General features: G+C 41.7%; 1 protein-coding gene across 4 annotated transcripts in view; it reads left to right on the plus strand.

The window, feature by feature from the left end:
* The window catches only part of LOC118090495 (phosphatase and actin regulator 1), a 127,738-nt gene that overhangs the window by 35,621 nt on the left and 78,439 nt on the right, over positions 1-13,678 (plus strand). For all 4 annotated transcript variants that reach the window (XM_088675179.1, XM_088675180.1, XM_088675178.1 and 1 more), the window contains exon 2: positions 6,125-6,289. In XM_088675179.1, the coding sequence (XP_088531305.1) occupies positions 6,151-6,289 (139 nt within the window). In that variant the 5' untranslated portion in view covers positions 6,125-6,150. The remainder of the gene's footprint in view (positions 1-6,124; positions 6,290-13,678) is intronic.

Here is a 13,678-nt window from a genome sequence, read left to right on the forward strand (position 1 = left end):
TCCATCTCTGCAAATGTCACTGACGGTGTCAGTTTGTCGCATGAAATTTTAGAAAGTAGGTCAATTTACTCTACATAGATCTTAGTTTTTCACAAAAAGTCAGAGAGATTGAGCTGGTAAAATGGGGGGGGTAGTTCTGAGAAGAGCATATACTTATCACAGTTACTTTCATCTACTGCATCCAGTGTTATTTGTTGAAAGTGGTCTACAAACAACCTTGTGCCCTTCATTGGTTTTAGTGAGGTGAGAACAGCCTATTGAGTCTCTGCATTATCACAGAGAAGAGTTTCATTAGTCTCACCATTTCAATCCAATTCTGAGAGTGCTAAAAGCTGTGGTTGACCTTTCTCGGAGGGCTATTAGGCACAATCCAATCAAAGTTGGGCATTTAATTCACATTTATTTCAGTGGGAGAGTTAAACGTATCCTTACCTGTCCCATTGAAATGACTGTTTATGGATTGTGTCTTATCATTAATTATTTCAGCAATGTAGACCAATTTGAATGCCCCTGAAGCAACACCTACTGTTCTGCTTGGAGCAACAGCCACAGCAGTATGGAGGAAAGGCTTCAGTGGCACCCTGGACAGCTCCGATGGCTCTGGCGAGAAATTTTGTAGGAGCAGAGCTCAAATGTTGTTTCCGCAGCTGTCATGCTTAGGCTAAGCCTTAAACAAGAGCCTATATCAGAGAGAGCCCACATTCCTAAAATGAGGAATCATGTGCAAACTCTGTAGTTACTCCAAAGCCACACTTCATGATCCATCTTCTTCCCCCATCCCCTATCGCCTACCCAAAAACCTTTATAGGATCTTGCCTTATTGTGGAAAGAGTCTTCCTTCCTGATGTGGCAGCTCCTCTTGAAGTTCCCTCCTCTAGCCAGAGCTCGCTAGTGGCACACAGATAGACTTTTTCTATCTGATACATCTCAGGTTACCTCCTGTAGGCCCACTGTGGACTTGAGTTCCAACACCGTAATTCCTTTTACTCTTCTAGTGGGTATAAATTGGCAGGTCTAGGTAAATTTGCAGCCTCGAAAAACACTTTCACATCTTTTTGAACAGAAAGAGCATGAAACAGAACCTGCTGTTAGCAGTTGGTGCCACAGCCCACAACTATTTCATAATTGTTAAGAACTGTAATTGATGCTGGAGAAGGGTCAGATGAAGAAGCAAAAAAGATAATGGCAAAGAGCTGATATGCTGAAGCAGCTTTTTTAAAAACAGTTTTATGCATAGTGCTATATATTTTATTCAGATTTTGCTCTGTTTTAAAATATGCACTCATTTATTACCAGCTAGCCATTAATTTGAAAATGCTACCTTATGAAATCTACTGAGTAAATTGTAAACTCGGAAAAAGTGTATGTATTAGCAAAATTTGTACCTGGGATTGATTTAAATTTAAGAAGATGAAGCACTGTTCTTTCTCTTAACACAGTGTGGGGTGTGTGTGTGTGTGCACACACACACACAAGCACAAACTTATATACTCCACTTTTCCTATAACCACTTCAGGACAAGAACAAATTCCATGTAGGAGACCTAAATAAATGCTTATGCGGGAGTTAATGAGAACAGTGCTATCTCTGGATGTGCTTTTGAACCAGCAGATACATTTTTGGCCTTTGAACCTGGTGACTACCTAGGTGCACATTCCAATTTAACCATTAATTCATTAACTTGACCGCATCTTGAGCTTGAAGGTCCCATTAATATTGACCACGTCTTGAGCTTGAAGGTCCCATTAATAGTGTGTGTGTGGTAGCTAGATGAAAAGTGCTGGGGGGCATGAATGTTTTGAATGCCTAATATCAGGAGCAAGCAAGCCACCAGTAAGTCACATGAAGTAAGTAGAGTTTCTTTATTAGAATAAATAGGATCTCTTCTTCAGTAGGTCTTACCCCTATGAAGTCATTGCGGAGACTGAAGGTCCCCTCCTCCCCACAGGGTTCCATCCTCTTCAGCAAAAAGACTGTACCTGCTCCTCCTACTTCATGCCTTTTCTGGTTCTGGGACACCAGGAGAGAGGAGACCCCCCATGCCTGTTAACCCGCTGGACTTCTCTCTGCCTCCTGGCCTCCCTCCTCTCCTGCTTCAGCTTCAGTTTCCACCTCTGATTCTGGGCTTCTCTTGCCACAGACTCTTCCTGCTCACTAAACCCTGTTACCTCTTCAGCGTCTGTCACCTAGTCCTCCTCCCAGTCTGCTCCCTCTTCTCCCTCTGACCATTCATCTTTGTTCCACCACCAATCCCCTGGCTCTGCGCCTTCTTCCCTTGGGGGTTCCCGCAGCTGGTTCCTCCCACCATTTCCCTGCACCCAACCAGTCCATGACATCCATGTTGAATTCATTGTGTGAAATGGACACCACAAGCAGAGTCCAGCTTTTGACACAGCAGCACTACAAACACAGTAAAAACAACAACAACACGTTTTTGTGGTGATGTCCCAAAGCTGAAACCTTGAGGGAATGTACATAACCAGTCCGCCAAAAAACAGTGGCCAACGTATATAGGATTTCCCCTGCCTAGAAAGTACCCTACATATAGATAGTGTCATGCTTCTGATCCGCAAAATGGAGCTCTCTCCCAGATTTCTCTCAAGAATAGATGTGAACGAGATTCATGAAGCCTATTGCACCTCTGTAGTATCTGGGTTTTGTACTGCAGCCTTAATAAGGTGAACTTTCTGTGACACTTACCTCTAGGAAGCCTTTACTGGATTTCTGTCGACGTGTTTTCTGATATCTCTCTCAACTTAAGGAGAGAAGCAGCATTTATCCCTGCACTGAAAACATTGAAGATGTTACCCTCCCTATTGCCTCAGCAGGCACCATATAATTAACGTAACCTTCTTAAAAATGGGGGGGGGGGGAGAATGCACATAGCAACTGTGATCTGAAGTGTGTTTTTGAAGCTATAATTGCAGCCCATTGAGGAATTGAGCACAAGCAACTGGTAGCAGGTGGTTTTGTGGACATGATGCACTAGCTGTTTTTAAAGTTTGTCAGTGATTGGTTTTATTATAGAAGTCAGGCTCAGTAGCAACTCTCACAGCACTATTACCAGCTGGTGGAGAAAGGTTTTTTATTATTATTATTCTTTGCACAGTTTATGTCCCACTAATGGAGCTCAGCCCAGACACTACCCCACATTTTCCCAATGGTTTGTTTTATTCAATGCAACAGTGGGAAAACAACTCGGCGACGTGGTTTGTTTAATGTATAATAGCCCCATAGCACTCATTCTTTAAATAAAATCGGGCTTTCTTTAATTACATTTGTCTGTAGAGGGGGCAAAGTGGTTGAATATGTTTCACTTCTAAAAAAAAAGGACAAGTGAACGGAAGCTTGTGCTGTGAGGAGTCTGGGGTTACTTTCCTTTCCCTCCACAATTGCTTTCCTCAACACAACCAAGCCATTTTGAGAGGCCGGGTTCAGAAGGCCCAAACGCTTGCTTATAACATCATATCCCACAATGCTCTCTGCCTTTCTCAGCAGCTTTTTCTAGACAAGTCAGGTCTGGTGTATGCTGCTGTGTTTCCACACCAAAAAAACAAAACAAAAAAACCACTACATCAGAGTAAATGGCTCTCTTATCACTTAACCTTTAAACCACAAAAACATTTGCACCAAATGTTTCCCAATTCCCAAATGATTGAATTGTTCAATGTGTTCCTTCTGGTTTTGCATATCTCTAGACAAGTGCAGTTAAACACAATTGCAAACTACAGTTTTCTCCGCTCTTAGCCCTTAGTTATAGCAACCAAGCATTGTAATGAAAAGCAGATGTGCCGCACTTTGTTCCAAATAAGAAGAGAAATAAATAGAAATCAGATTGCAGGGCAAGCTGGAGAAACTTTAGGCTGCCTTCCCAACCCCACTTGCCTGGCAGTAAGCTCCGTTGAATCAAATTTGGGTTTACTTCTGAGTAGACATGGCTAGGATTACACTGTTAAAGTAGGATGAGGCCAGGAGAAAGTATATACTGTATGGCTATGGAGGATTTTAGAACCCTTGCAAGTTAGCCTGAAGTATTTGCAAAGCTATTTTAAGTACAGGAGCCATGTTTCCCTGCAATTTAGGGTGGCTGAGGTTTTATGCTTCATTGTTGGTTCAATTAAACTCAAATTATTTCTGGTACTCCCATTATGGAGGAGAAAATGGAAGGGATGCAGAGCAATGCAACTAGCTAGAAGTAAAACAACCACCTATGCTTTAGTTTAGGCATCCCCAACCTTCAGCCCTCCAGATATTTTGGACTACAATTCCCATCATCCCTGAGTACTGGTCCTGTTAGCTAAGAATCATAGGAGTTGTAGGCCAAAACATCTGGAGGGCCGCAGGTTGGGGATGCCTGCTTTAGCTGATTTGGTTTATTTTACATCCTACTTTCTCTTCACTCCTTCCCCTTCCACCCTCCAAAATGAGAGTGATGCAATTTTATAGCTGGTTTTACTTGTGATAGCACATAGCCAGCATAGCAATAATAATAATAATGCTTGATAATTCTATGAATCAGGCAGGATTGTTAGTCTCACAATACCACTGTTTTTCATGGTCAGGAGAACATGAACATTCAGATAGTGATCAAGACCAATCTTGAAACAAGTCTGAATACTTTGATTTTAAATTCTGCAAGGTTGCAAGTACTAAGAGGGTATTCTCTGTGATAGCCCCGTGACTTTTGTATGCTCTTTCAAACAGAGATCAACCTGAAGACAATGCTGCTGCCAGCTTGGTGTCTGAAAATTAAGATGTGTTTGTTTTAAAGTAAAAACAAGCAGTTCAGTCCTAGGCACATTTACCCTGAAACCCATAAGTATAACTAGGATTGCACCCTAAAGCTACAAACTTAAGCATACTTTCTTGTGAGTAAGTCCCATGGAACTAGGTTGGACTTGCTTTTGGGGTAATCATGCATAGTAATCCTAGGACTGTAAGCTCTCATTTTGGCATGGTGGCTTCATTGGGTTAGATTTGTGCCATCAACAGAAGCGTGCCTGAAAGTTATGCTCTTGAGACTGTCATTGCCTGCTAGTGCCTACTTAGATGTGTCAGCTGAGAAAAAGGGCTGCTCTGCTTGTTCTTTTAAGTAGCTTAGCAGGGAAGAAGGCAAAGCACAGAGCCTCTGGGGTGGGGTTTTCTTCCCCCTCCCCTCTAATAAGGTTGCATACACACCACACATTTAAAGCGTACCCATCCCAAGAATCCTGAGAACTGCAGAACATAGCTATACTTTCCAGCACCCTTAAACTACAGTTCCCATGATTCAGGGCAGGGGGATGGTGTGCTGAAAGCATTTGATACTTGAAATATTCGCAGGGGTCTTAAAGGTATGATTCCCCCCTACTATGGGTGTAGCCAGAATTTGTGTTATGGGGGCAGGTAGCCAGAATTTTTGTTGTGGGGGGGTGGACAGGGCACCCACCTGCCATCATTCTCTATCTGGCTCTGTCTAGCAGATTTGACTTGAAATGTCTCAACAACAGTTGTTTTAGATTACTTTCTTTTGAGCTCAAGTGCTCCGAAAAATCTGTCAAAATCTTTCTACAATTGGTACTTTTGGTTAAGTATTTTTATTTATTTACTTACTTACTTGATTTGGCGGGCAGCTGACCCCCTGGCTGCGCCCATGCCCCTGGCCGCCCATTAATTTTGGGCCTGCTTTTCTAGTGCTTCCTTTTTATTTTCCTATTTAAGGCTATGATCCTAAACCCACTTACCTTTGGTTAAGCCCCATTGAATTCTGTAGGACTGACTTCTGAGAAGACAAGAGTTGGGATAACTCTGTTGCTCTTTTGGAGCCTTTGTGGCCCTTTAATCCTGTACTATCCTTTTCCTTTCACTCCTCCCTGTTTTATTTAAAGAAAATTGCCTCAAAAAAATACTTGCCATGATGATCCAGAGGAGGAAGTGTCTTTCAGATGTGTGGGATCACCTTCCTGGATTATCTGCGAATGCTTGCTGAAAGGTGTTATACAAAGGGCAAGTGTTACTATTAATACCTGCCTTTGTCAGCACAATGTGATCTTGGCTTAAAAACAGAACTTTTCTCTCTGGCAAAGGGGGAAGGTTGTCCATCTGCTTTACTGACATAGGCTCCTTTTACTGTTTCAAAACGCAGCTGAAGAAGTGGAGAGACTGGCAGCCATGCGCTCGGACTCGCTTGTTCCAGGGACACACACCCCTCCGATTAGGAGACGGAGCAAATTTGCCACTCTAGGAAGAATTTTCAAGCCATGGAAGTGGCGGAAGAAGAAGAGTGAGAAGTTCAAGCACACCTCAGCAGGTAATTCTGGCCCTTTTCTTGATGCTTTGCTATTAAGAGCAGATGAGGAAATCGGAATCTATCCACTAGTAGGATTATTACAAAGCAGCCAATGACTTGTTGCTTGTTTGTTTGTTTATTAAATTTGTCTACCACCCTATACCGGCAGGTCTCTGGGTGGTTCACAAGATAAAATCACAATATAGAAACACAAAATATATGATCAAAATAAAAACAACCCAATAATTCTCTCCCACACACACACACACATTTTAAAAGGGGGATTGGATGTCAGTCAACCAAAGACCTAGTTAAAGTGAAAGGATTTTGCCTGGTGCCTAAAGGTGTACAATGAAGACACCAGGCAAACCTCCCTGGGGAGACCATTCCACAAACGGAGCCACAGCAGAAAAGGCCTGTTCTCATGTTGCCACCCTCTAGATCTTTTGTGGAGGAGGCACACAAAGAAGGGGCCTCAGAAGATAATCTCAGGTTCATATAGAAAGAGGCGGTCTTTGGGATGCTGCAGTCCTGAGCTGTTAAGGGCATGTGCATGCTGTGGGGTTTTTTTTAATGGATCTGTGGTGCTCATCCTATTCCCCAGGTGATGCATGTGCCCACAGTCCAATGCTCCAGTTGACCACATTATAGGTGGAATGTGCACAGGTGCCTCACAATCAGTAATTCCCTATAATATATTTATTTGTGTGTTTTTAAAAACAAATAAAAGTTTATTGACGTAAACTCATACAGAATACAATAAAAATTATGGATATAGCAATAAAAATAAATGTACACGTATAAAAAGAAAACACAGAAAACTGCGTTTTATTTGTTAAATTTATTAAATTTCTATAGCACCTTTCATCCGATGATCCCAGGGCAGTTTACAATGTCAAAAGCACAAAAATGCACAACATAGTAACAAACAATAACAATACCCCCCCCAATGGTTTAAAAGGCCATATTTATGTAGGTATGTATGTAGGTATGTAAAAGTCAGGTGGTTTCAGAAACAGAATGAAGTCACACCAAAATAGAATAGTGGCAGGCTGCTGTATATTTGGGTGGCATCCTAGGTACACAGAATTATTATTATTATTATTATTATTATTATTATTATTATTATTATTATTATTTTGGATGAAACAAAAATGGCAATCTAGTAAGCAACCCCAAACTGCCTGTTGAAAGGTTGTTTGCTTACAGAATTTTGATGGCAGCTGTGGAAAGGTTTAAGCAAAAAGGAAGTCAGGCAGCCAAGTCAACTGATCAAGGGGGGCTTCCAGACATGGATATCTTAGTAGTATGCAATCATAGCTGCTGTGCTTTAAACTAGAATTGCAACTCTGCTTCCATACTTCTAACATTATGGAGCAAAGTAGCTCCCCTCTTTCCCTAGCCCCAAATATTGAAGGGGTGCAGTTTTCGTTGTGTGGGTTAGGTATCTCCCTCCCCCAGCTGCAGCTTGGGGCAGAGGGAGGCCAAGGATATGCAGGCAGTGCCATTTGGGAACAAAAGGGGTTAAGACAGTTTGTTCACATAGTCCACCAGACGCTGCTTGGAGGCCTCATATGAATACTAGCACCTGTGTTTGGTCACATGTCCGATGTATTTATATCACTGCTCTTTCATTAATATCTGCTGACTGCATGGAACTTGGGGGTTAATTATACTTTTTTGTTTCATGGCATGTAAGATTCCACTGGCTTTGTTACTTTTACCCCTCCACTTGATCTGGATTTAAAATCTATTGTTGTCAAAGAGATGCAGCCGTGCAAAAATGCAAATTAGATCCCCTTCATGTTCTGTATAAGTCATCCTTGTAAGTCTCCCATAAGACTTGTACCACACACTTCAGATAGCCAGTTCATGCAGCCGTATTGTAAACACCTTTGGCAGAAAACCACTCAGAATAATCTGCATGGTTTTCTTAGTGAATGTAGAAGAAAGGGTAGGATACTTTTTCAAACTGTGCATGATAACAGATCAGGGCTGTGTTGGTATCTGATATCTTGAAGCTCAATACAGCGAGCCCTTTAATTTCCAAAGTAAATCATAAGCACCCCCAGGAGGTGCTGTAATGAGAGCTCGCACGTATTTATGGCTAATCCTTCGGTGTACTGATAAATGTATTTTAGAAAAAAATATAATTCCCATCAGTCTCCTGGGGAAAATACAGTTCAGTTTCCCCCACTTTGAAGAGGTTTAAATTAGAGGGTGGTGATAAATAAACATAGCCTACGGGCTCAAGCAGAAGGTTCAAGCGTATTTGATGCTCAGAGCTGGTGCAATGTATTGCACTTTTGTAGCCAGTGTGGTGTAGTGGTTAAGAGCAGTGGACTTGTAATCTGGTGAACCGGGTTCGATTCCCTGCTCTTCCACATGCAGCTGCTGGGTGACCTTGGGCTAGTCACACTTCTCTGAAGTCTCTTAGCCTCGCTCACCTCACAGAGTGTTTGTTATGGGGGAGGAAGGGAAAAGGAGATTGTTAGCCGTTTTGAGTCTCCTTAGGGTAGTGATAAAGCAGGATATCAAATCCAAACTCCTCCTCTTCTTCTTCTTCTTCTTCTTCTTCTTCTTCTTCTTCTTCTTCTTCTTCTTCTTCTTCTTCTTCTTCTTCTTCTTCTTTCTTCTTCTTCCATAGTTACCGCAGGAAGACAAAGCCCAGAAAAGCTAAGCTCATAGTGTCCAGAATAGTATTGTTCTTACTATGAGAACAACTCGGTTTATATTAAGCTATACCCAAAGGGAAGGGGACGCGGGTGGCGCTGTGGGTTAAACCACAGAGCCTAGGGCTTGCCTATCAGAAGGTCGGCGGTTCAAATCCCCGCGACGGGGTGAGCTCCCAGCTCCTGCCAACCTAGCAGTTCGAAAGCACATCAAAAGTGGAAGTGCAGTAGATAAATAGGTACCGCTACAGCAGGAAGGTAAGCGGTGTTTCTGTGTGCTGCTCTGGTTCGCCAGAAGCGGCTTTGTCATGCTGGCCACATGACCTGGAAGCTGTACGCTGGCTCTCTTGGCCAATAACACAAGATGAGCGCCGCAACCCCAGTGTCGGTCACGACTGGACCTAATGGTCAGGGTCCCTTTACCTTTACCTAAAGGGAAGCTTCCTGAGAGGTATATAAAAATTATTATAGGTGTTAGTAACTTGCTCTGGGAGCCTTTTCTCAGCTGAGGAGTGAGGCAGAATAATTTAAATGAATTCAAGCTAAAATATGCAGACTAGATAATGCCTGATGGGACACCACTGACAGAAACGGTGAACAAAGATATGCAAAGCTGCTGTGTGATTCTCAGCTGAGCAGGAGGCAGGACTGTGGAGGACCCACCTATAAGGCTTGCTTAAGAGTGATTTGCCCATCACAACCTTATGGTACACTTTATTGGAAAATAATACCGTCTATCACAAGGTGCATCATGGGGGGGGGTAGGGGCTTGTCACATTTGGTAAGTGTACTATGACTTCACAGTACTTAGCTCAAGCCACTTCAATTGCCACTCCAATCTTAGAATTGGAAAGGGACCCCCATCTAGTCCAACCCCCTGCAATGCAGGAATCTCAGCTAACCAAATACAGTAGATCCATAGGATTGGGAATGCCCTTTAACTACCCCCAAATGACAAATTGTTATGAACTAGACCAAATGCATTCTTGAATAGGAATTGGATCAAAAATCTAGGCCTGGAGTTCCATAAATTTAGAGATGCTCTCCATCTGGAAAGCAAATACTGTATTTAATATTAGTGGCATTTTACCTGAAGTCAAAGGCAGCCAGCAGCGCAATTCAAATATGTCCTGAAGAAAGGTTTGCAAGGTACACTGAAGTTAAACAGTTTGAACGTCATCTTTCCCCAAAACCATTAAAACTTTAATTAACATCAGGCCCTGGAAGCCCTAGGCAACCCATGTTCAGGCAGATAACACTGTGACAGCCATAATTATTGCAAAAACTTCTAAATGACCAGATTGTATCTCAATAGCGATGGTCTATTTTACTTGATATGGATTCATAAATGACCAGATCGTATCGGCTTAGTAAAGGGATGGTCTACTTTGCTTGATAGCAATAGGTTATAAGTTGTGTAAAGGAAGCCAGCATGATCCTTCCTACAAGAATTCAGGGTGGGGGTGGAGTGTTTTGAGAGCAGTTCATTCTTCTTGTTAAGCCCATGCCTCAGAGAAAAGAAGATGCAGGATATGACCCCCGTTTTTTAGACTTGCTGATGGGGACACATGTGCTTTTCACAACGCACATAGTAACTAAGATGAGAAGAAATAACATGGGAAGTACAGTAGTTGGGAAGTAGTTGCCCAGTGGACCCTGCCTCTGATAGCTTTAGGCCTCAATTGCCTATTTTACACAGCTGATACTTGTACCGGTAGCAGTTGTCTATTTTTGCACACGAGTTGGCAAGTGCAGGCTGCTGATGAAAAGGGATGTTTGTGTTTCTGTGTGGCTGAATCTTTTGTGTGCCCCCTTGAAAATCTGCTGCATAGCATATTTCGAGCCATTAAGAAGCGGGTTTTGCCTTGCTCAATTGAAAAGGCTTTTAAAGAATGTGCTAACCCCCATGCCATCACTTTAATGGCACGTTTGGGGGGGGGGGATCCTTAAATGTGTCCGAGCTTACAGGAAAGGAATGTTTAATGAGGCCATTTGGATTTTATGCTAATTACACTTCCAGCTGCTAAAAAGATTATATGCAACAGCCTCAAACTTCAATTCTGTGATGTTCTGCAATGGTGTATTACTGCAAAAAGCAGGATGGGGGGAGGGGGGACAGAATGCAGTTAATCTGCAAGGGAGGGGATGTATAAGACAGGGTTTAAAGCCTGAATAGACAAAATAAAATAAAAATGCAACTGAGTGTTCTCATTTTCTCTCTGTGTGTGTGACTAGTAGGTTGCATCATATGTTACAAAGAGGCTTTCCCAACAAATTTACTAATAATGAAATCCCTTGATCTGCAGGTTTACTTTCTTTAAAAATTGATTCTCATATGTAAGATGAGTGGATTTTGTCAAAACAAAGTCTTTGAATCCTTTAAAGCTTTTTCAGGCATGGCGAGGCAAAACTGGCTTAACGTAAAAGTCCTGCCAATCACAAATCCATAATAGTTGGATGTTTATGAAATGCATGTCTGCAGTCGTTTACATCTTAGGTATTTTTGGTACCCATGTACCATATGTTGGAGTTTGTGTTAGCCCTTTCTTAATCACTAACGATAACTAAGCATGTGCATATGTAGCTGTACTTGATCTCAGCCCTTCACATCCAGGGTGACGTGAAGCTATGTGGATAAGCGGGTGCTTTGCATTCCAAAGATTCCAAGTTCATCCCCCGGCATCTCCAGCTAAGGTGGTTCATACTCTGGAGAGCTGCCACCAAATCAGCATAGTAAGCAAACTGGAGCTCACTAAACAGTGGTCTGACTTGATGTAAGGCAACTTTCTGTTTTTAATGTCCATGTCAATTTGATCCTCTGTGGATACTCTCACAGACACACATGGAATGAATGGAGCAGGGGAAAATATATTTTTACCAGCTCTAACTGTTTCAATTTTCTGAGAAAAAGTATAGTTAAACTATATAGTTAAACTAAATAAATATTGACTTAAGGAGACATTTATGATCTGTTAGATCTGTAGAAAATGCAACCAGGAAAACCCTTGTAGTAGCCTTCTTTAATTTATACTAGTAGCCTTGAACCTGACATTGCTCAGAAATTCTAAGGAAACCCCTCCACCTTAAAAAAAAAAATCAGTGCAGTTTTGGAAAGCTCCGCCTGCCATCTTGATTCAAAATGGCATCCAGACTTAGACAAAAACATGCTCCTTGATACTTGGGAACCATCACACGAAATTTGGTTACAATATCACATAGCTATATAAGCAACCTTCCAAAATATTTAATAGTTTAGAATTATTTTTATTATTTTATCTTATGCTGGGATTTCCCCGCCGCCGCCCATTTAAAGACCTAGAAAATGTTAATATCGTTAATGATAACAAATGCCCCTCAAACGTCCTTCACTGTGAAAACCCATTGCTCTTACTTTGCGAAGCAGTCCTGCATTACCATGAAGGTTCTGCAAAGTTTCTCTTGTCACCCAATTTCCATATTATTTGAATACATAGAAAACAAAGAGGTCTTGCCATAAAACAGATGCTTATCAAAATCTGGGACCACATCCAGCGATCATAGGCCAGGCTGATCGAAGTTGGAAATATACCGTACTAGTAGCCAGAATTTGTGCAACATCTAGAGGACAGTCATTTAAAAACTTAGGGCTTGTGCACAGTTTCAACAGAGCTTCCCCAGTATCAGGATAGTCATGTGGAATCTGCATTGGAACCTCCATTTAGTGTTAGGTCTGGAACATTGATTCATCGTTAGTATAACGAATCTGGTTCCAGGCTGTGGAGAGAGATGCAAAACCAGAGCCAGGTTCAAGATCAAAGCAAACATGCAGGACAATCACCTATGTCAGTCTGAGAAATAGATTTCAGCTCTATTGGCTTTTAGCTAGACAGTGATGGAAAAAGTTGATCAGCAGTGGGATTGCTTGCTGTCAGTTTTGCCTTGTACCTTTACTATCGAGGAGAAATGTTTATGTGCCTTAGCCTAGTGCTGCTGTTCTTGTTTCTGAGTCATGTGCTTTTATTGTTCTCATCTGATTGCAATACAGCAGAAATGCATGTACAAATCCCATTGATTTTTATGAGGCATAATGGGCAATTGCATATTGAATTGCTGCTAAGAAAAAAAGAGTTGTGTCCTGTGTTGTTCTGTGGATTTCTGTTTTTGTGGTACAGCACCATTGAGATGATAATTGATTCTAGAAATACAGAGCAACAAAGTGTAAATATTGCAGTTTCATCATAAATCAAATTTGAGGGTATTTTATTCTTATTTTAATCAGCATTGCCAGCAGTGGAATAAATGAAGCAGCCATCCCTTAGGCACATTGATTGAGCCGCACTGTTCCACTGACCTCCTGCTTGTATGACCCACATTTGATTTGTCTGTTTGTTGTCTTGGTAATGGAAGTCTGTTGTACAGTGACTTATATTTCCAGGGTTCTATAGTTCTGGTAGACATCAATAACTCATGAGCTTGAAAGAACAGCCTTGACCATCCTGAGCTCAAGGGCATCTCTCACACACAAACATACACAAACAAACAAACACAATCTGGTTGCTGATAATCTCTGGTCATCCAGTTCACATGTTGCATTTGTCTGCATGACTCTGGGCTGAGAACAGAATTATTTGCATGCACTGTTTGCATAAACTATTTGCACAATATATTTTTCTGCACTGTCATACAAACTGAGACTAATCTAAGCCCTGCTGGCTTTGTTTTAAGTAGTGAACAGGTGCTATTCTTTTTAAAATTTCCG

The sequence above is a fragment of the Zootoca vivipara genome, chromosome 8, assembly GCF_965207765.1.
Source record: "Zootoca vivipara chromosome 8, rZooViv2.hap1.1, whole genome shotgun sequence".
Classification (NCBI taxonomy): domain Eukaryota; kingdom Metazoa; phylum Chordata; class Lepidosauria; order Squamata; family Lacertidae; genus Zootoca; species Zootoca vivipara.